This window comes from Arachis hypogaea, chromosome 14, assembly GCF_003086295.3.
Source record: "Arachis hypogaea cultivar Tifrunner chromosome 14, arahy.Tifrunner.gnm2.J5K5, whole genome shotgun sequence".
In the NCBI taxonomy this organism is placed as follows: domain Eukaryota; kingdom Viridiplantae; phylum Streptophyta; class Magnoliopsida; order Fabales; family Fabaceae; genus Arachis; species Arachis hypogaea.
The window spans coordinates 120,146,979-120,170,753 of record NC_092049.1 but is presented as its reverse complement, the minus strand read 5'-3'; the positions used below and the strand labels follow the sequence as shown (position 1 = coordinate 120,170,753).

At 33.5% G+C, this 23,775-nt stretch overlaps 2 protein-coding genes and 1 pseudogene across 2 annotated transcripts; 1 reads left to right on the top strand and 2 right to left on the bottom strand.

Moving 5' to 3' along the window:
• The first annotated feature begins 852 nt into the window (after positions 1-852).
• On the top strand, positions 853-6,599 carry LOC112743865 (mannan endo-1,4-beta-mannosidase 6). Its single transcript, XM_025793246.3, has 5 exons — positions 853-1,141; positions 2,151-2,430; positions 4,357-4,551; positions 5,278-5,612; positions 5,941-6,599. Exons 1-5 carry the CDS (start codon positions 987-989, stop codon positions 6,365-6,367), a joined length of 1,392 nt encoding a protein of 463 aa, XP_025649031.1. The 5' UTR covers positions 853-986; the 3' UTR covers positions 6,368-6,599.
• Positions 6,600-7,154: 555 nt separating this feature from the next.
• LOC112743038 (serine/threonine-protein kinase STN8, chloroplastic-like) lies at positions 7,155-11,152 on the bottom strand (annotated as a pseudogene).
• A 771-nt stretch (positions 11,153-11,923) lies between these two features.
• LOC112743864 (serine/threonine-protein kinase AtPK2/AtPK19) lies at positions 11,924-16,429 on the bottom strand. Its single transcript, XM_025793245.3, has 7 exons — positions 16,036-16,429; positions 14,380-15,350; positions 13,910-13,992; positions 13,699-13,819; positions 13,441-13,614; positions 13,141-13,248; positions 11,924-12,508 (listed from the first exon to the last, which is right to left on the bottom strand). The coding sequence occupies exons 2-7, from the start codon at positions 15,064-15,066 to the stop codon at positions 12,209-12,211; spliced, it is 1,473 nt and encodes a 490-aa protein (XP_025649030.1). The 5' UTR covers positions 15,067-15,350; positions 16,036-16,429; the 3' UTR covers positions 11,924-12,208.
• Between the last annotated feature and the right edge of the window lie 7,346 nt (positions 16,430-23,775).

Below are 23,775 nucleotides of genomic sequence, written 5' to 3'. Positions count from 1 at the left end.
CTTGGGTTAAAAAAATCTCATTGTCTATGAGCATACTGTAAGTTAAAATGCATAATTAATAATAAATTTATAACTTAGAATTATAAGCTCAAGTTTTTCATAGTTACAAATAGCAATTGACTGAAATATTGACTATAATAAGTTTAAATTTAAAATTTTATGCTCACTATTAGATTCTTTAGTTACCACACTATGTCACTCATAGTGACTTAACTTATCACATCTATATTATTTTGTCTCCGTGTGACTTCAATATTACGCGACTTCAATATTACGGGTTTAAGCCTTGGAAATTATTAGGTTAGATTGTGTACATTACATTTTTTAGATACGGTTCTTTTCCGGATTTTATGTTAATGTGAAAAAGAACCGGATTTTACGTTAATGCGGAATGTTTATGTATCGGGAATTTTTTTTTAATTTCTAATTCGAACTTTTAGATTGATTTAGAAAGAATGTTAATTATGAATGGTTGGTATCTTCTGAATCGGATATTGGAACCGGACCTGTTCATACATTTGTGATTCAGTGTCTTTGCTGATTATTCACACTTGTTCTTGTTCCATTTGGAAGCCAAATCGAATTGAATAGTACAGTTTGAATTTTCTAACAACTGTGATTGTAATGACATTGATTGTGTTAGCCCATGTTATATATTCAGATTATATCATTCTTACAATAGTAATTCGAGCTAGTTGCAAATTTAAAAAGCTTCTTTGTATCGAATAGTTTGGTATATTGGAACCCACTATAGCATCTATTTTAGGGAGGATCCATCAAGTTAAATTTCTGCAACTTTACTTCTACCCTTCATTTGTCTATACATTTTGCTCAACAATGTAGTTAAACTTTGCTTTAAAGCTAGAGTTAAAAACATGATCTCCACTTGTACACTACTCATGTCTATTAAACTACTAAGATATTCGCATATATAATGTAGTGCAAAAAGAGCATGAACATTGTGGCTACCTAGGCAACCAATCACAATGAAGAGATTGCAACTAGGCACAATTTCTTTGGCCCTTCTGATTATTCTTACAAAATCTTCAATTGCCAATGCATTAGAAGATGGCAGTATTAAGAATGAAGAATCTGACAAGGAAGAGCAAAATCATGTTCCAAATTCTATCTCAAGTTATGGGTATGAATTAGAAATTAATTATTTTCTATCAAATTCATCTTATGATGATTTTTTTTTCTTTTGGAGAAAGATGCCAAACTAAATGGAAGATAGTTTTTGTTAATTACTTCCCTTTATATTATGGTATCTGTTATTACGGTAGTTATACTGGTTATGTAATTTTAATAATATTTTTATTTAAATAAATTTTTTATTATGTGATAATATTTTTTATTTTAAAAGATAAAATAAAAATTATTACTAAAATATAAAACAATATGACTTTAATTTTAATATTTTTTTAAATATTACTAAAATTGTATAACTACTATGACTATTATAATAATAGTCATCTTAGATTCCACTCTATATTATTAACAGAAATATTTGATAATAAAAAAAATTAGTAAAAACTAATTAATACTTATTTTATTTAATATTTATTAATTATTACAATAATTAATAAAAATTAAATAAGATAAATTTTAACTCTTTTTTTTTTCTTCCTAGCATTACCAATATTATAATATTGGAGTTCCCCTACCTACGTATACTAGAAATAAAGTAATCCTTAAAATCTCACTCACATACAATGATCCATTATGTGATCTAAATGCTTGATGTTATTAGTGCATGACTCTTCAAGAAAGTGACAGATAATACCATAGTGCCCATAATAGCAAGGAGGTTAGCACAAGTGGTAATAACAACTTGGTAACATATTTCTAAGATGTAAATTGAATAAATCTTCTTCATTCCTACAAGATTCTTTCAGTAAAAAATTAATTTATAAACATTTTCGTGAGCGTTCATTGAGTCTGAGGTAGACATATCTCAACTTTGGTGAAATAATTTATGTCGAACTCATACCTTAAAAGACTAATATATTTATTTATTGGAAAGAGTAGTGACCATAGTGGCTAATCATGCTACAATTACTCTAGAATTTTCTATTGTTGTTTCTAACATGTTAACTGATAATTAACTATTACATATGTATATTGAATAATTTGTACTACTAATAATTAAGGATTGAAACGGTGGGGGAGATGGAAGAAGATGAATGGGAAATGGTGCAAAAGAGAGGGAACCAATTTGTGGTGAATGAGAAACCATTTTACATAAATGGATTCAACACATACTGGCTGATGGTGTTTGCTGTGGATGAGTCAACAAGAGGGAAGGTCACTGAGGTGTTCCAACAAGCTTCCTCAGTTGGCATGACCGTTTGTAGGACTTGGGCCTTCAATGATGCCCAATGGAGGGCCCTACAAAAATCTCCATCCGTTTATGATGAAGATGTCTTCAAGGTGCATGCTCCTTATGGTTATTTTAATAAAGATATTTTTATGTGAAAATGATATTATTAATTGTTAGATGTGTTTGAGTGAATATTGTTTGATTGATCCATCTAAATGTTTACAATATCATCTTCACATAAAAAATATTTAGTTAAGGTGGTTATTTTAGGGATAAGTATTGTTTTGGTGCCTAACGTTGAAGGTTAGAATTGAAACCGTTTCTAACGTAATCTTTTATTTAGAATCATCCTTAACATTTTTTTCATATTAAAATCGTCTTTTTAACTTTTTTCGGACAAAAATACCCTCCACCACCACCACCGGCACCCGCACCAGCACTTCCACCACAAAAAATAACAACATCAATGAAATCAACACAAATTCAATAAATCAAGGAATCAGAAATTCAACAAATCAACAAATCAATACAAATTCAACAAATTCAACAACCAAATCAACACGCAACAACAATAAAATTAGAAAACAACAAATCAAAATCAGAATTAAAAGTAAAAGCCGAAGTAGTCACAGAAGCACAAGAAGCAGAAGTAGAAAGTAGAGGCCAAAGTAAGGAGCAGAAGCTGAAGCAAAAAGAAAAAATAGATGCAGAACAGAACCATCGGCAGCTCGTGGGCGATGGAGCTACGACGGCTAGGCAGATCGACGGTGGTAGGAACCTAGCTCAGCCTCAGATCTCTCTCTCTCCTTCGCGCGCCGCCCTCCTCGTGTCGGTTCCCCTTCCTGGCAACGCAGCAGTCACAGAAGCAGAAGTTGAAGCTCAAGCACAAGCTCAAGCAAAAACAGAAAGCTCCCCTTCGCCAGCACCGCTCCCCCTCCCCCTTCCCCTTCCCCTTTCCCCTTTTACTTCCCCCACTCCCTCGTGCCCTTCCCCTTTTTCCTTCTCCCCTGTCCCCTTGCGTGTTTTTTTTTTTTAATTTTATAATTTTTTTTATTAATAGGGATAATTTAGTAATAAAATAAAAAATTTTATTAAAAAGAACAATTTTAATACGAAAAAAACGTTAAGAATAATTCTAAATAAAAAATTATGTTAGAGACGATTTCGATTCTAACTCTCAATATTAGGGACCAAAACAATACTTATCCCTTATTTTTATAAAGACATCTTCATATGAAGATAATATTATAAACGATTAGATGTATTTGATAGAATATATTTGACTAATTCATTTAATCATTTACAATATTATCTTTATATAAAGATGCCTTAGTAAAAATAACCATTATTAATTAATTACCATATTTTTTTAAATAGTGAACCAATAAAAAATATGATGTTTTTTTTTTGGGTAAAATATTTATGATAAAGATGTCTTCAAGAGACATGTTCCTTAATTAATTAAGGTTGTAAATTTTATAAAATATTTTCACGTGAAGATAATATTATAAACTATTAATATCCGTTTGGAAAATTTTAAAAGTAATTCTTTTAAGTTTTTGACTTATGAAAAGTAGTAGTATTAATGTCTGATGTAATTTTTAAAATCAAATTGCAGCTTTCTAAGAAGCTATTTAGGAGTTTATAGAGAAATTAAAAAGAAAATAACTTCTCTCAGAATAAAAAGTTTTTTATCATATTTTTTTTTTTAAAATAAGCACCTTTAAAACTAAAAACCCAAATACAAAATAACTTATTTATAAACTATTTTTAATATAATCATTTATTGGTTAAACTATTTTTTCAAAAAGAGTTTAATTAAATTGTTTAACCCAAACTGAACCTAAATGTGTTTGACCGAATATATTTTACTGAATCATCTAATCGCTTGCAATGTTATATCTTCACATAAATATTATTTCATAGAAAAAAACACTATTGATTAGTTACCATATTCTTTTGACTAGTGAGCCAATGAGAAATTATGTTTCTTTTTTTTTTTTTGTTACAATGTTCCATTTCTAATGGAATCAAAGGCATTGGATTTTGTGGTAAGTGAAGCAAAGAAATACAAGATCAGGTTGATATTATCACTGGCAAACAATTGGGAAGCATATGGTGGAAAAGCACAGTATGTGAAATGGGGAAAAGATGCTGGCCTCAATGTCTCTTCTGATGACGACTTCTTCTCACATCCAACTCTTAGAACCTACTACAAGAACCATGTTAAGGCAAGTTCTTTCCTCTAATTAATAATAAAGTACTCACTTAGTCTTTTAACATTTAACATAGATAAATTTTTAGTATTATTTAAAATGTCTTATTTTATTTTAATTTTGTAATCAAATGTTGATGCTGAATGTATAAATAATGTTAATTAGCAAATACTCCCACTAGAATTAAAAAAAATTGTGAATAATACATAGTAATAATATTTATTTGTTTTTATTACATTATTAAATTTCATCTCACTATATTAAATTATTATAAAAATTATTTTATTGTTATATTATATATATTTTGGTCTTATTGTCAAATTTTTTTAAATTTGTTAATGTAAATGCTGACGTGATAAATTAAAATACAGTTTTACTAGGTAGACAATGATTTTTGTGAACAATAGACTCTAAAATTGACTCAATAAAGTAAAAAAAATACTTCATCCCAAATTACCTAACTATCTGCACACCTAGTGAATTGAACATCCAGTCAATGTTAACTGTGCATGAGTAAATCAAATCAAAAGAAATAACTATCCAATTAAAAATAATGAACATAATTATAATTATCTGTATACCTATTAAATTGAACATTCGACGTATCCATTATTCACATTGTTTAATATTCTCATTGTCTACCTATACTTTTTTGTTAAAATATTATCTTTTAACCTTATTACATTAACATTTAAGGAAACAATGCAACAGTAGAATTAATAATTTTGAATGTTTCTATAGACGGTGTTGAATAGAGTGAACACATTGACAAATATGACATACAAGGAAGATCCAACCATATTTGCATGGGAATTGATGAATGAACCTCGATGCACCTCAGATCCCGCTGGTGATAAGCTTCAGGATTGGATACAAGAAATGGCATTCCATGTGAAGAAGATTGATCCAAAGCACCTAGTAGAAATTGGAGTTGAAGGATTTTATGGGCCCTCAACCCCTCACAGAACTCAGTTCAATCCAAATTCATATGCAACACAAGTTGGAACTGATTTCATTAGGAACCACCAGGTTCTTGGTGTTGACTTTGCTTCTGCTCACATATATGCTGACTCTTGGTATGTCATCTCCTAAATTGCTCTGCAAAACATTTTCTGAATCATGATTATATTTTAGTCTTGATTTTTTTTAACCGTTATTAGTTATTCTAAATCTTTAAATTACAAGACAAACCAAACTCCTTATCCTTATGTCAAAAAAGACAACAGATTAATATATAAAAGAACCGAACTCTTTATCTTTATGTCAAAAAATTTTTCTGTGTTTATATATTTATATAGGTAATAAGAGAAGGTATTCTTTTTCAGTGTTCCTTTTTTTTATATATAAAACCGTTAATAGTATATCTTGTAATAACTCCTTAATTATGAATTACGAAAATTGAAGGATCTCACAGCAAATTTCCGAAAGCCATCTAGAATTCATAACATCATGGATGCAATCCCACATAGAAGACGCGGAAAAGCATCTGGGAATGCCAATAATCTTTGCAGAATTCGGTGTATCATCAAAGGACCCTGGCTACAATGCAACATACAGAGACAACCTTATAACAAGTGTGTACAAAACAATCTTAAACTCCACAAAGAAAGGAGGAAGTGGCGGCGGAACACTCTTGTGGCAGGTGTTTCCTGAAGGAACTGATAACATGGATGATGGTTATGCTATTGTGCTCTCTAAGTCTCCTTCTACTTCTGCTGTTGTGTCACTTCAGTCCTCAAGGCTTGCTTTGTTCAATTCAATGTGTTCTTCTAAATTCCAGTGGAGTTGTAAGAAGAAGAAAGTCATCTATGATCCTCATGATGAATTCTAGATTCTGATCCATGTATTAATATATCTCATACAATATATTTTACTCTATCAAATTAAAACAAGAATATATAATTTATATGTATATTTGTATATATCATGTGGTATTTAATGAATTAAATAATGTAACACTATATTTGCATGCATTGGAGCACTCCAAAAGAATGTTATGTAAAAATATTGTATTGATTTATGGTTTATATTTATAGAAATAAATATGATTATCATACTAAAAATTATTTTATATTTTAACATATATTTTATGTGAATCGTTAATTTTTTATGTACAATTAGTATAGTATTTATTAAATAAGATGTGAATCTCACTTGAATTGAATGGAATATTCATCTGTATTTTTTTATCGATTTAACTCTTAATAATAATTACTTATCATTACTATCATTTGTTCCAAATTTTATAAAACTTGAACATCATCATTATTCTAACAAATATTATGTAGATTTTAAACTTTTTGGTTATCTAGTTAAATGAATTAATACTCACATTAGTTCCCGAGTTACATTAGCGCTTCAATTTGATCTCCAAAATTTTAATTTATTAAATTTGGTTCTCCAATTTCATATTCGTGACTCACATTAATTCTTAACCTGAGATAAATTGACGACGGCCAAGTTAAACTTCTTAACAACAATAAGAAGGAAAATAAGGAATTCAGCTAAACTCTACAGCATTCAAAAATATATGAATCATTTTTTCTTAAAAATAAAGGAATAAAAAAGAAAATTATTTGATAAATATACTACTTACAATAATGACATTGCTAATCAAATCACCTTGTGCTCAAACTTAACTCTGAAAGGACTAAAACTGCCTGATCACCACCTAGAAGAAATTAAGGATGCCTCAAAGCAGCCGCGACCAATAAGCGTCCGCTGGCCGGGAAATCCCTCTTGGAGATAAGCTTGGTTGCTAAGTCTCAACCTCTACCAGAGTCCCCGTCGAGGATTCGAAAATCAAACCAGTTGCGAGTAAAGTCCCGCCATTTTTTCAGGTAAAATCCACAGTTCCTTAATTCCAAATTGAAATTCTTCAGAGTAGATTTAGACCTTAAGGTTGGTATTGCCATTTGCAAGAGTATAATCCCAGCAGAATACATGTCAAATAGATCAGGACTTTTCAACTGCAATAGTAATGATCATCATCATAGAGGTTCATCTTAGAACCTTTTATGTGTATCTAGAAACAGCAGGTAAAGGAAAAAGCACAATGCATGCATATTTTAAACCGTATTAAGTAAATGGTGCTAGAATTTTAAAATTATAGCTTATTCAAAAGCTATAGGAAAATGAGGAATTCAGACTTAGTGTGGTTTACAATCCTAGTGAAAATATTTCTAGTATAGCAACATTAACCAAAGAAGTTAATTGAGTCCATATATTGTTAATAAACTCATAAACATTGTAGTTGTTAGAAAGTAGAAAGGTGAAATAGAGGAAAAGGTTTTATCCTGAATAATTCTATAGAATACGATATAATGTACAAATATACAAAGTATTTATAGGTAAGGAACAAATCAAAATAATAAATTCATAATATCCTATAACTAACAACAAAAATGATATCTACACACTAAAATTCAATTATCGTATATTTATGTATAAATATGTGTTTTCAATGCATTTTCAATTTGTATCTTGTATTCTAATATATATCTTATAACTTATAAGTGTGGTTGATTTTTTTATGTAAGATTGTATGGTTGAATTAACAATAATATCATACTAATAAGTACACAGATATACTAATGATTCTAATATTAGTATGTATGATTCTTTAAACATATCTCTTCCGACAAATTTCTTTAGTTAATAATTTTTGTATAAACACAGATTTAACACATCATTGACACACTTAGATAAAAATTGTCACGGTTCACTTTGTTTGCCATATTACCTAAAAAATGAAGTGTTAAACTTGTGTCTATGCAAAAACTTCGGCTAATTTTATATGATTGTTGAATCTATTTTAATGTTTTGTTTCAAAATTGAGACCACTACAGAAGGAACTTAAAAAATTTTGAGTGCATAAATAGGACAAAGCAACAAAACCTGCCATAATATTGGTGAACGAAAAGCTGCAACTGGCTCTGGAGGAAGACTAGTTATTTCTTCAGCCAGCACATACAATTCTGGGGGACAATAGTCAGGATCCAAAGGGGTAAAATTGGGAACATAATTCTTTCCGATTCGTAGATCAGTAGCTGAACCAAAATCAATGAGTTTGATCTGTCCCTGCTTTGTAACCACCAAGTTGGCAGGCTTTATATCCCTGTGAACAATGCATGTATCATGAATCTTCTTAAGCGAAGTAATCATTTGCTTGATGATCAAGGCATCTCTTTTCGACGAGTTTATCCCTTGCAAGACTCGTCGAAACATGACAGATTCCAAGTTTGAAGGAAAGTTTCGTTCCGTCATGTAGTCGGCGAAAGAATGGCCACCCTGTGACATCATAACCCTGCAATTAGTGTATAGAATAATTGGTACCTAAGTTGCATGGATACAGGTACAGGGTACAAAAAATTTCGAAAAAAATAGTATAGATATATATATGTAAATTTCACAAATAAACTACATTTGCCTATAGTTTATCAAAGATCAAATTATTCTGTTAGTTCTTATAGTTTTCTCAAATTGTGATTAGATTTCTGCATTTTAAAAATTTTCAAATGAGTCTTTACATCAGTTTTAGATTTGTAATTAGACCATTTTTAACAATAAACGTTGCAAAATCATTTTCATCCATCTCACACCACGGTTAAGTTAAATGTTTTTAGAACGACAAGGATGTGATTACAAATTTAAAATCAATTTAGGGACCTAATTAAAAACCTTTAAAGTGTAGCGACTCAATTTTAAATTTGGTAAAACTAAATAGATTAACAGCAAAATTTTAACCTTTATCAAGCAGAAACATAAATAAGAGCGCCTCAAATTTCCAAACAAGCCATTTTCCACCTTTTGTGAAAAGTGAATTGCTTTTATCAGCAACAAAACTTCCAAGAAACCTAGCACACATTTCTGGAGCTGCTCTGGAGAGTCTGTAATTGAACCACTCCTCACATTCACCAAATTCTTCTGCTCCTTCAATTCCAACTTTCACCTGCATCAAACTATGCCAGAGTACTCTATCATAACTAGGGATACCTTTTTAAGAATGACTTTGTCCTTAGATTTTGCATCCAACTTTGTTATTACATTCCTCCCCTTATTGCCACTCTTCTTTATCCTCTCTTGTTCTACATTATTTACATTCCTTGGGACCAAAACACCTGAATAAACAACACCAAATGACCCTTCTCCTAATTTATCTCCAATCACAAGATCACTCCTTTTGAGACTTCTCCTTTCAAATAAACATTTGAATTGGAGCCATAAGATATGCATCAATGGCTCCAACAAGAAGACCAGGCTTTGCAGTTAAGTAAATCCATGACAAACCAGCAAAAGCAAGAAACTCCCATTTTTGTAAACCTGACAAGTCTTCAGTTACATTCTGGAACTTCACTAGTGTGGAGTACAACTCCAACAATAACTCTTTGGGGATGATGTTATCCAAGAATGCATTGCACTTTATGGAGTTAATGTAGTTACTCTTGAAACGCTGTGTTAAGAGGGAAATTGTATATGGGGTGGTGTGATTTCAGAGGAGAAAAATATATTGTGATGATTGTGACGAAGTGTAGTTGAAGTTGTGCTGATAAGAGAAACCATGATATGTTGTTACTTGTTACATACAATGACTTTGGTTTTATTTTCTTTTAATGTCAGCATTCAGCAGAGACAGCACTTTTGCCACCTATTCATCCTTACTTTATCCACATGTTCTATGTATTTTTCTTGGTTCAAAATTACATAAAACTTCATCCAAGAAATCATAAGTCCAAACAATTTGGTTGTTCAAAATATTTAATAAAAAATAAGTAAATAGATAATGGAAACTGAATGTTTCTCATAACCCCTTTATTCTTTTTGTTGTTTAGAATATTAAATTTTGACGGGTATAGTATTTTTTATTTTCAAATAAAAAAATATATGATCCTTTTCTTAATTTTATGCAAATTGCTAAATTTAATTTCATATAAGAGCATAAACTCTGAAAATAGTCCGGACTAATTATTTTTAAAAATTTTAGATAATTTTTAGAGTAAAATGATAAATAAATTTCTAAAAATTTATATTTTGAATAAATTAATCTCTAAAAAAAATACTAATAAAATCTTTCAAGATAATAAACGTCAACAAAATACTTCAAATTATGTAAATTTTAAAGTTTGTTTATCACTTTACTCTAACTTTTACATTGACATAGATGATTAAAGATTAAATAAACTCTTTATCATCATATATAATAAAATTTAATGACATCTCATCCATTATTGTCAAACTTTCGAGTTAACTCGTAAACTCGTACGAGTTTAGATATGAAGTCGAGTTGACTCGGACATAGACTCTATCTTGAATAAACTCGGCTAGACTTGGCTAGACTCGATCAAACTCGGACAAACTCGTGAGTTTAGGACCGAGTTAGCGAGTTTGTGTTTTTTCTTCATTTTTGTTCAAAAAAATGTTATTTTAAAAAAAAAACACTTTTTTTATTAGGGTTACGATAACACTCCTAAAGAATGAAAGAAAACTCACTCACAAATTACTCACCTGCGTCGTTTCTCTCAAGTTTTACTTTCTCCATGTTCTGCCGCAGTCGTTGTTCCCCGTTGAGCTGCCGCTATTCGTCTGCGTCTGTTACCTCTACTCTGATTTGCGCCATTGTCTTTGTGAATTTTACCTATGTTGCCCTCTACTTTGTATTTCTTCACATCTCCACTATCGGCAACTCCATCATGCTATCACCGTTCACGAGTTCGACTACTCCTACAGTTCTATCTTCTTTGTCGCCATTGTTTCATGCTATTGCTGCACCCTCACCACCGCTGCCTGCTGCACCCTTGCCTTCGATCTGCTGTTGCTGGGACTTTGTCCCTTCTTTTCTTCTGTATCCTCTATTTTTTGTATGCGTTTTGTCCTTTTTTTGAGTCTCTGTTTCTTGATTTAGTTTTTTTTTTAATTTTATCATTTATGTTAGATGGCCAACTGGTTCAACCATTCATGACCGATTAATAATTAATTATTTTGATTAAAGTTAATTTGATTATTTAATATTGTTTAATGTTCAATTAAAGATTTAGTATTACATATTTAGAATTTTTAATTTTGTGTATTCTATGTTGTATTTGTATAAGAATAATTATAAAGGATTTGAATGTGTATTTTAAAATATTTGTTATGATGTATGCTACTATTTTATTTATTATGTGCTTTAAGATTGATATTATTAATTTTGAAGGGTTAGAATTGAGTATATATATATATATATATATATAAACTTCATAACAGGTGAACTCGTACGAGTCTACAAATTAACTCGCGAGTCGAGTCTAGGTTAACTCCACGAATTTACTTAGACTCGCGAGTTTGACAACCATATATCTGAATCCGCTTAATGAAATAAGACTTCGTTGTTGTTGAATAAAACAAAGGATACAAAATTAAACAATTTTATTTTCTGCATAACACAAATTATAAGTCAACTCAACACAAATAAGCCACAATTCACACAAATAACATAACCTAGAAAGTTCACACAACTCCTAAAAGCCAAAATAGAAACCTAAGAAAAAGTATCTTGTTGGCAATTTATGTGCCAGTGTAACACCTTCGTTCATGCAAACCCCTAACCCAACCAAACAAAAAAATACTAAAAATACCAAAGGAAAAAAAAAGGTGTGGATTTAAGAGACAAGACCAATTGCAAGGTACAGCAATTTTAACAAGCAGGGCTATTCCTTTGAAGGAAGGAGGCTGCAGGCCTCACATAAGAGAAGTCTTTGAAGGGGTTAGCACCATTCGGGCTGGCAGCTGGTGAATCGACCACAGGCATATCAGTCCATCGCTTCTCAAAGTTCGCAACGCAATGCTTCCCGGCTACATCCGGCCTAAAATTTGGCTGGATTTCTCTTGCTTCCAACTTCGTCCAGTTGATTTGTTTAAACCACTTGTGGCCTTTAATCTCCACTATCCCCTTAGGTCCACAACCTAAGCGCTTTCCCGCCTCCTTCTGTAGAAGCTGTAACAGACACAAATTATCTTTATCTCAAAGTGAAGAACAAAGGTTTGAATACAACAGTAAGAAAGCAGAAAGCTCAACAAGAAAGGGGAGAAGGAAACGAATCAAAGGTCCTATGCAGATAAAAATGGATGCAAATATCATCTGAAATACTAATTTCAGTACAAGCTTAAAATGAAATTACAAAATAACCAACAATGTAAACTGATTTACTTACAGCATTGCGAGAATTACTATCTAAATTTTTTGAAAACAAATGCCAATCAACTTATAATTCAATTAACGAATTAGTATTATGTATCAAAAACAAAAACAATTATTACCATGAAAATGAAACAAAGAGTGGAACAGAAGGAACAGTTTTTCTAACATGCATCTACAATTCCAAATTAGAAACAAACATGGACAGTGGATAAATCAGTGAACAGATTGTGATGGTGTAATCATGAGATATTGAACCAGAACCAGAGGTCTCGGCACAGCTGCACTGCTGCTGCACCAGGAGAACATTGGAACAGGTCAAACCATCAGAAGTACCTGCTTTATTCATCATCTTTTCACACTGGGACACTATTTTACACAAATATGAATATATGTATTAAATACTACGGTAAGTAAATATGGTAAATTACCCCTTTCAACAGAGAATGCGCCTCACTAGACAAAAATGCTGGCAGCTTAATCTTGTCTTTAATTATCTTCTGCTGAATTTTCTCACGGTTCCCACCACAAAACGGTGGCTGCAGAGGAGAAATGACAAAAAACAAAAACTTAGCAACTACAAAAAAATTGGCAGTTATGACCATTTAGATTAAAACTATTTATTACTTATATAATCACGCTTACACATAGTAATTTTGTATCATTGAATAACAGTATGTAGATCCAAATGAACAGCAAAGACATAAATTTACAAGAAACAAGATGCAAACCTTTCCAGTAAGCATCTCAAACAGAAGGATGCCTACACTCCACCAATCAGCAGCCTTATCATGGCCCTTGCCAAGAATAATTTCAGGTGCCATGTACTCTAATGTTCCACACATAGAATTTGATCTTGTACTATCCTCGAATTGCTTCGCTAAACCAAAATCAGTCAACATAACCTAGTAGACCAACAAATAAATCTCAGTACAGTTATTACACATAGAAAGCATGGTTGAATAAAATCATGAAGAAGGAAAAATTACATGGCCATCAGCATCCAGCAAGATATTTTCAGGTTTTAGATCCCTGTGCATTATTCCATTCGAATGGAGATGTGAAACTGCAGACACAATCTCGGCAGCATATATGCGTGCTAGATCCTCTCTGGATATTCAAAGAACAATAGAACCCGAGTGTTATCCTGTGAACTAATGCAAGAAGCAGAAGAAAAAACCAACACTCAACCAAACTTACCTGAACAAGCCCTGGTGATAAAGTTGAAAGAAAAGATGCCCCCCATTCACGAAATCCAGCACGAGATACAATCTATATTTTGTCTGAAACAGATAGAACAGATCCATTTTCAATTTCTGAATATTATTAGAGACAGTCTTATAATACAAGCCATTTAACAAAAGAAACCAATTTATGAGCAGAGAGCATGATTCCCAACGTAGTTATGATTAAAATTGCAACCAATTTATGAGCAGAGAGCATGATTCCCGACGTAGTTATGATTAGAATTGCACATCAATGCCTCAAACTAACACTATCTTCATTTAGATTTTGGCCTTTTGGGTAACATACACAATGACAAAAGGCACTAAAAGAAGACAGAATCTAAGAAAAGTACCATACCATTTTGATAAATTATGTCACTAGTGATATATCACCACGATAGCACAAAAGAAGCTACAACATTATCACAATTTGAAAATCAGTACCTGAAACGAGTATCTGAGTTGTACAACAAAAGGATGCTCTATTTGTGTCAAAATATCCCTCTCAGCTTTCATGTACTCAGCATGGTTCTTTTCCAGAATTTTGTCCTTCCTCATAACCTTCATAGCATATATTTCAGAAGTTCCCTTTTTCTTCACCTGATATACTTTTGCAAATGCTCCCTGCCCCACAACCTTCAAAATCTCAAAATCATCAAGGCTAACTCTGTGAATCTTCATGAGACTCCCGCCGTCTTGCAACGATTCCTCGGTGATAACATTGTGAAAGGAAGATTCTTTGACGTCTTTGACCTTCTCTCCAGTCACATCCTCCTCTAGGACCTCTAGTTCCAATGAATCTTCAGTTTCTTGTATGGTGAGCTTTCCAAGCTTCAGTGATTGGCTAACACAAGCAGAAGGGCCAACCAAAGAATGTGAACGGGTGTAAATGACTTCAGGCTCATTATAAACCAGCTCACTAGATTCTTCGAAATACTCTGCAGCAGCAGATTCAATATTATTTACTTCTACTGAGGATGGAACTGTAACCGGACCAAAGACATCTGAGAAATCTAGTTCAATGTGATCTGTGATTACGTTTTCAGGAAGACTTGTAGGAAAGAGCAACTGAGCCTGTAAAGGCTTATATGTGCCAGCCGTAGTCAAACCAGAAAGCTGAGAGGAAACCATTTCTTTGTCCCACTAATTAAAATGGGATCTAAATATGCTGATGGCCAAACTAATAAAGACTATAGATTAATCACTCTAAAGTTCCCCAAGAACCCAACTGCCGATTCTTTCCTGTCAACAGCCTGAATTAGGAGGAAATTGATGTATGCAAATGGTGTTCCCAAGAATTTTGGCAGCAAGGAGAGCAAAATCCAGCAGAAGAGGAGGCTGCTGTTGTTTCCCGAGTCACAGGAAACGAAGAATGCTCCAGTGGTTGTTGAACTCATGAAGATCCAATTCACAATCTGTTCAAACTCATCCAACAAAGAAAAGGAGGAATCAAAATCAGAGAGACATGGCATACACAAAAGCAACTTCCTTTGTTACCATAATGTAATCCCACAAAGTATAAACAAAGCACAACTTAAGCTGACAACAAAAATAACAATCCAATCATATGGATCTCAACCACCAATCTTAAATAAATAGAATCATTTTAGACAAATAAAATACCAACAACTACTAAAAAGGGTGAATAATTAAAAAATTATCAAACATGGATGCTTCCTAGTCCAAGAAAGTAATCCGGCATTGAACATCGGTATCAAAGATATGATAAAACGACAATCTATACTTCAATGGACATCAAGATCTAACTCATGACAAAATTCCCAAAACACCAAATCACGGATCCAAAAGTCCCCAAAAAACCCAGAACTAGGGTCAAAACCCCAAAGGACAAAAGCACACAATTCACAAGCTACAAACATCAATTTATCATCTTCATATAAAGATAAACAAAAGCATCATCAAACAAACCAACCCACCAGAACAAACAGAACTAAATAATTAATTAATTAATTAAACGCTACAAGCTAACCTACAAGACGGGATTTGAAAAATAATAAAAGATGATGGTTTGAAAGCAAAGGAAGACAAAAAATCGAAACTTTGGAAACGGATATAAGAAATTTGAGTTGGTTTTCTTACCTGGGAAGGTTGCGGGGGAAGGGAATTGGGGAAAAAAGGCGTTGTTTTCACAGAAAAATAGAGGAAAGGAAAAGATGGATTCTGATTTCAATTAAACATGTGGAAGAGCACTCGCGTCGCCGCTTAAACATGTTAATTAGGTGCTACGTGGCTTCATGTGATTGGTTGTTGGTGCCAATTGAGTGATTGACCAAGTGTATATTGGGTCCCACTTGTTTTCTTTCCTTTTTTTGTGTAATGGGTTATTCTTTTGTACTTGTTGGAATGTGAGGATGGGGAATATGCTACGGAAATATGGTTTCTCCCCTTGCCTGTGCTAATTTTGCGGTGCTCATTTGGATTAGAGGAATTTCTTTTTTTATCTTCAAGCATATTTAATGATAATGATAATGATAATGATAATGTCCAGCAACCCGCATGCCCGTTTATGCGTTCTTTGTACCATGAAAAAGGCCACGTAGATATGGCAATGGGTTCGAGAAAAATATTTCATTCTCTTGAGAGGTCTATAAAAAATATTTTATTTAAATAATAAAAAATTAATAAATAAATACATTAATGTATTTAAAGTTGATTTTGTGCATTTAGATTTTATATTTGTTTTTCAAAATAATCGATTTTATTTTTGTACTACTGTCATATAGGATATTCTGTTAATTATTTAATTTTGACTTCACGATGAGATTATATTGAGGCTGATTTTTTTATATGATTTAGTGGTGTGAGTTATGCTCCGTTATGATCATTAGGGGGAATTACACTGTTATGACGGCGTTGTTTTTAGAAATTTGAGGGGGAGGGGGGAAATCGGTGGGTCCGATTTCAAGGAGAGAGGAAAGAACACAAATCGGTCCGAAAGAGATTCAGTTTGCATCAAAAAATCGGTGGGTCCGATTTCAAGGAGAGAGGAAGGAACACAAATCGATCCCACCGATTTGTACTAGTCCTATTTTATAAGTGGAGAGTGTAGAAATCGGACCCACCGATTTCGGGTGAAAATTTTTTTTTTTAATCCGGGAGTGCACCAATCGGACCGAGCGATTTGTGTGGTACGCGGTCGGTGGGTCCGATTTGCCTGTAACTGCATACATATAATGAAAAATAAATCACAGAAGCCTCATTTCTTCATCGCCGGTCTCAGTCTCAGCTCTTCCTCTCCTCTCATTCTTCTCCGTCATTCTTGTAGAATAAATTTCAGTGAGTGTGAGAATAGACAAGTACGTATACTGATATGGATGATAGAGTTGTGTTGAAGATTTATTGTTACGGGCAGATTTTGTTACAAACATATGAAGGAGTTCAATTTGTATGTGAAAATTTTTATTATTAATCATAATAAATTATTAAGCTCAATTACTACTGCTAATAATAACTACAATCTACTTCTAATTATTCTGTAGAGCTTACCATACCCTACCATATCATACATACATACATACATGATTAATTCCTATTTTAATTTCTATTTCTAACCACCTAATAATAAAATCATACACACATATATGATTAATCTCTATTTAGTGCCATTACAATATATATTGCTAATCAAATTTAATATTATCATTATTATTATTATTATTATTATTATTATTATTATTATTATTATTATTATTATTATTATTATTATTAAAAAATAAAAACTTACATAATTTGGATCTCCAAGATAATTAACAATATGAAGTTCTGGTTGATTTACTTCTTTAATTTTTGGTCTTCTTGGCATTTTTTTTTAATTCTGTCCAAGATTTGTTGTGGTCCAACAATGGTGATGCAGGAAGAAGTGGTGGGGTTGAGTGTGTGTTGAAGAGAGGGAGACGAGAGTGAAAGAAATACTGCTGAATCGGGGGGGGGGGGGGACATTGGTCTTTTGTACCAAGGGAGTCACGGGCCAACCAAGGGAGGCTTGCATGCGTGACGCGTGGACAGGGAACACAAATTTGTTCCACCGATTTGTGCACCATCCGCGTCCTGAAATCGGTGTCTACAATTTCTTTCCTACCACTCGGTGCCACCGATTTCTGCTACCCAGCCGTCACAAATCCGTGAAACACCAATAACCCCCATATCGCTGCTATACTCCATCAACGGGTTCATATCAAAATTAAAAATCTCCTATATTAAAACTAAATAATTTTTTTTGAATTCAAATAGAACACTTTAAACTTTAAAAACCAAAACAGAATTACGTCTAAGTGTAAAGGACCAATTTAATATTTTACCCAATTTATAAATATAATCAGATAAAATAATTAACTTAGCCGTCTTTGACAAAAAAAAAATTAATTTAATGCTATTGTAAATAAATAATTAATCATATTCTAATGTTGTCTTCTAAATAATTTAATCTAACAGTCTCGTAAATAAATTTAGTAACAGATCTTATTTAATGTACAATAAAATATAATTGGATAGCCAATGAGTTATAGCTCAAATGGCATAGTCTTCCCATACTCAATTAAGAGGTTGCGAGTTCGAGTCTCCTATCTTTAGTAAAAAAAAATAAAATAATAATAATTGGATAAATTTATCGGTCTATGAAAAAATTTAATTTAACCGTCTTGTAAACAATATTTTAAAAGTATTCTAATATGTCTTTTAATTAATTAAATCGAAATATCCTAATAAAATATTCTAAAATGTCTTTTAAACAAATTTATTTAACATTATACTACATAAAATGTAACTAAATCTAGCTAAATAATTTAATAATCCCTACATAATAAAAAAATGAGAGAAAAACTAATCTCGAAATCTAATGCTCTAACTACGCGCTACATCACATTTAAATAGTTGATGTTCTCGGAATGCACGTATTGTTGGCTTGTCATATGCTTCTGAAATTTGAGAGAATTTAAAAAATATGCAAAAAAAAAATTCTCCAAACCTTCCAAATGACAGAGACATCTCGGCTGCACCCTATATAGATGCACACATGTGGATCTCGGGTGCAGTAGATAGAGGGACTCTATTCCTATATCTCGAATGCTCACCACCCGGGTACGCTTTTAATATATATCCTAGATGCACCTGAGATTTTATCACAACGTTCCTATCACAGCCCAAAATGAGTTATGACTGAGTTCAAGAAAATAATCTCATAGCAAGCCTAACAAATCTGAATGTAAGTTAAATAATAAAGTTACAAATATTTTTAATAAATTATAGAATAAAAGACAAATAGGTCCCTGATCTGTTAAAACGCAGACATTTTCGTCCTTTAAGATTGGAAAATACATTTCGATCCCTCACCATGTAAATTCCGTGACAATTATGTCATTTCGTGGAATTGGTGCTCGAAACGGTAACGGAGATTGCTGCGGTGGAGGGGTGAAAAGTGATGTGTCCGTTACGGTTGCTGAAGTGGATGGGGAACAAATTGTTGGAGGACAAATTGGTCCTTAATGGCCAAAATGACGTCGTATGCTGGATTGAGTCCTATTTCATGGAAATGGATCGAAGAAGCAATAGCCATTGATGGAGCGATTGTCGATGATGAGTGAAGAGGGTTTTTCATGCACAAGACCTGGTGGGAGATCTTCATTCGTCGTGCCAGGAGGATACGAGCGTGATGGGGTTGCGCCAAAGTGCTTATGTGGCGAATATGTCATTCTGTACAAGTCACGAACAGCAACGAACCCTAACAGAATGTGTAAACCCCGATAAATTAGTAGATAATTAGTCAATAAATTAATTTTTAATAAGGAAGATTAGAAATGTGAATATTATATCAAATTAAGATAGAGCTCATGAAAACGAGAATTTTGACACTAATTTCGAAAAAACGGTCCAAGATTGGACCGAACGGGCCAAACCGGTTAAACCGGGCCGTGGGCTCAACCGGGCCGGCCTTTTAAAATGAACCCACGTCCTCTTCTTCTTCATTTTTAGCAAAACGCTGAAGGCTGCGTATAGGGAGAAGAGAAACGCCGAAACCCTTGCGGCAAATTTCAATTCGATGTAGCTCCTCCGTTCGAGCTCCGATCGCCGCACCGTTTGCGGCCACGCGTCCACCGCGTTGAGCTCTACGTTTCTACCGGAACAATTTCTTTGGTAAACCATTAATCACTTCCAGCCATTTTTCCCCCAATTTTCAAATAATTGGAAGAGATGTTGAATTTCTTTGATTTATGATGTTTTAGGATCTAATTAACTTGACGAAAATGTTTACTCTTGCTTATGTGAAGCTTGGGTAAGGTGACGATACCATAATTCCATTTTAATTTTACTGAACTTGAGCTTTGAGTATTAAATTGGATATATATATGTTATAAATATGTATTAGGTTGTGAATAAATAATTGGAGCTTGAAATTGTGAATATTAGAACTTGGAGGAAGCTGAGCCTAGTGTTTAATGGATTTTGAGGGGTTGTGCTTGTTTTAATTAAACTGCCTTGATCGTTGCGTGGGAATCGGCCAAGGTATGGTTTAGGTTTCTTGCATTTAATATGTAAGGTTCTGTGAAAACTTAGGCTAGATGACCATAGGATAGTCTGGAACGAATGTGTATGTAATTATTGCTTAGCCATTTGTTAATTAATTGATTTGGTTTGGTGTTTGTGAGAATTAAATAGCTTGAGAATTATGGATTTGAGGATGTAAGTTTGTAGTTGAAAATGCTTGATTAATTAGTGGTAATTTGGTGAATTTGTTGATGAATTGGATTATGATTTTTTATGGTGATTGCTTGATAATGAAGAAGGGTATGTAATATTGATTTGGTAGGTTTGGAAGTGTATAGAATGGAATTTTTGAGTTGAAAATGAGGTTTTGAGATTTGTTGAACTTTGGTTTCAGACTAAATTTTGGCGGGCTATAACTTGGCTTCTGGAACCCCAAATTGATTTCAACTTATTTTAAATGAAAGTTGGGTTCATGAAGTTCGTGCCGTTTCAAGAATGGAAGAAAAACGATTTAAAACAATTGAGTTATGCCCGTCATAAATTTTGAAGTGGAATATGTAATTTGAATGTAACTATGTAGGAAGTTTTGTGGTTCTGCAGCTTTGCTACAGAAATCTGGTTTTTTTAAGAGAACGTACATCCACGCGTACGCGTGGCATGAGATTTTGGCGATGCGTACGCGACTGATGCCATGCGCACGCATACGCGTGACATGGAGTTTTCACCCACGTGTATGCAAGACAAAGGGACACGCGCGCAAGCTGCAGCTTTACACTCCCATGCACACGCGTGGCCCCTATTTCAGCAAACATAATTTTCAATATTTTAAACCGTATTTCAAGTCTCTAAACCCCTATTTTCATTCCTTTAGTCATTAATAATAGTATTAAACCTGATATTTAGACGAAGTTAGGAAATGGATATAACTTGGAGATGAAGTAAAGTTGAAAAGTGATGATTTGATTATGAAATGTTATGGATAATCATATATGATACTTGGTTGGATATTCAAATGAATGATTATGTTTGATACTTGGCTCGAATGATTAAATGATTTGAGATACGAGATTCCTTGGATAAAGTACTGTAGCCTGCCACCATGTGTACCAGGTTAAAAGCTCGATACTCTGTTGACCCTACGATGTAAGTGTGACCGGGCACTATAAATTCCTGGGAATGTAACCCCCATTGAGCAATATTGATTATTTGATAAAAAGCTATGCATAGACTCTTGGGGATGCACGTTAGGGGATAGTCTAAGGTTTTTGGACTTGTCGGGTTAGCTGGATAACCGACAGATGAGCCTCATCAGCCATAAGACAGGCATGCATCATATGAATTCTACTTGAATACTTGTTGTGCATTAACTGGGTATGCCTAAGTGTACTTGCCATGCTAAATGTGTACTTGTTACTCGCAGTATTTGTAACCTTCTTGTGCTTGTCTTTATCCGTTTATTTGTCTATGAAATGCTGACGAAGATGGAGGTATGGAGGAATGGTAGTACGGGACTTAGATTTAAAATTAAGTTAAGTTAGGTTTAGATACTCTTAAAAAACCACCTTCTATAGCTTCTGTTTAATACTTTAAGCTCTATAATCCGAGTGTCGATATTCTAGGATTGCCTCTGGCATTCCCAGGACCTTATCTATTATGTGTATGACACCTTTACCATACTGAGAACCTCTGGTTCTCATTCCATACTATGTTGTTGTTTTTCAGATGCAGGTCGAAAGGTGTCTTGTTAGACGTCTGAGCTCCTGAAGTGAAGTGGTTATTGGGTTATTTTGTTGCACAGTGATGTATATGTCTGTACTTAGCTTTCTCTCCGTATAACTTATTCTTTTTTATCCTCTTAGAGGTTTATGGAGAGGCAGGATTTTGTTTATGTACATTTGGGTTTTGGATATGTAAATATTCTCCGGCCAGCCTTGACTTTGCAGGCTGAGTTAGGAGCTTGTTATTTTGTACCTTTGGTTTTCTATTCCTACTTTTATTATCTTACGTTTGATAGTTATAGTTTTCTTCACATGCAAGTTGTTCAGTTTCTGGAGCGTGGCGCTTTTCATTTTGCGATTTTGTTTTACTCATTTTTTAAGGCTCCTATTCTATTATATTCTTTCTGCTATTATATGTATGAATTTTAATTTTAGAGGTCGTAATACCTCGCCACCTCTGTTTTACATCCTAGGTGTAAAGCTATGGGTGGTAGGGTGTTACATTATGATATCAGAGCAGTTCGTTCCTGTAGAGCCTGAGAGACGAACTGATTATGCTTCTGAGCATACTCTGTGTGTGATTATGTGATACTTAGGATATCAGACTGGTATGTGTAGCATACATATTCGTGAGCATGCATTTGGGACTTTAAAGCATTAAACTTGAGATACTGAGACTGATCACCTTAATATCAATTGTTTGGTGTAAATAGGGACCAAATGTCGTCTCGCGGATCCGAGCGAGGTGCCCAGAGGGAAAATCTTAGGACCGAACCGATACAAGGACCTCGAGATGGAAGCTCGGGTGTTGGTACAAGCAATGCAGGTCAATACTACAGGTCCATGACCTTTACTGATTTCCTCAAGAGTGGTCCACCTTATTTTAATGGAAATGCCAATGCGTTGGAGGCTGATCGGTGGTTTCGAGACGTGGAAAGATTTTTGTACACTCAGCACGTTCCTGAAGTACAGTCAGTGAAAATAGTGACGTACATGTTGGAGGGAGATGCCCAGAAATGGTGGCAGGAATTATATCATACCTTACAGATAGAGTTAACAGATATCCCTTGGAATAGATTCAAGACGGAATTTTATGGGAAATATTTCTTGCATGCACTTCTCACTGCAAAGGAGTTGGAGTTAATGCAGTTGAAGCAAAAGAATATGTCTATTGCTGACTATACCCGTGAATTCGACAACCTGTGCCGCCTCTCAAGAGTTTGTCAAGGAAATCCAGTCGACTATGAGGAGTAGAAGTGTGCTCAGTATGAGAAAGGACTTAGGAGAGACAACTTTAACTACGTGTATCCGCAAAGGTTAACGAATTTCACTGAATTGGTTAAGAAGAGTCAATTCGCAGAAAATTACTTTATGAAGTGGGCAATGTTACAAGTGCGGGAAGCCGGGGCACATGACTTGAGACTGTTGACACAGGAAAGGTCGGGATGTAGCTGAATTTGATTTTCAGACCCGAGGTAACCATAAACTAGCAGTTGAATTTCGAACTTCCTTGCATATCATTAATATGTGATATTCATTCGTAATATATGACGTGCGTTGATAATTGTAAAGACTAACTCAACGACTGGTCGAAGGCTGTTAGTTGTTAAGACGGAGTAAT

Coding starts and splice junctions, on each gene's coding strand:
- LOC112743865 (XM_025793246.3), top strand. CDS start 987: ATGAAGAGATTGCAACTAGGCACAATTTCTTTGGCCCTTCTGATTATT. Junction 2,431..4,356: donor ATGATGAAGATGTCTTCAAG/GTGCATGCTCCT, acceptor ATGGAATCAAAG/GCATTGGATTTTGTGGTAAG. Junction 4,552..5,277: donor ACTACAAGAACCATGTTAAG/GCAAGTTCTTTC, acceptor ATGTTTCTATAG/ACGGTGTTGAATAGAGTGAA.
- LOC112743864 (XM_025793245.3), bottom strand. CDS start 15,066: ATGGTTTCCTCTCAGCTTTCTGGTTTGACTACGGCTGGCACATATAAG. Junction 13,993..14,379: donor AACTCAGATACTCGTTTCAG/GTACTGATTTTC, acceptor TATCTGTTTCAG/ACAAAATATAGATTGTATCT. Junction 13,249..13,440: donor TTGAGATGCTTACTGGAAAG/GTTTGCATCTTG, acceptor TCTCCTCTGCAG/CCACCGTTTTGTGGTGGGAA.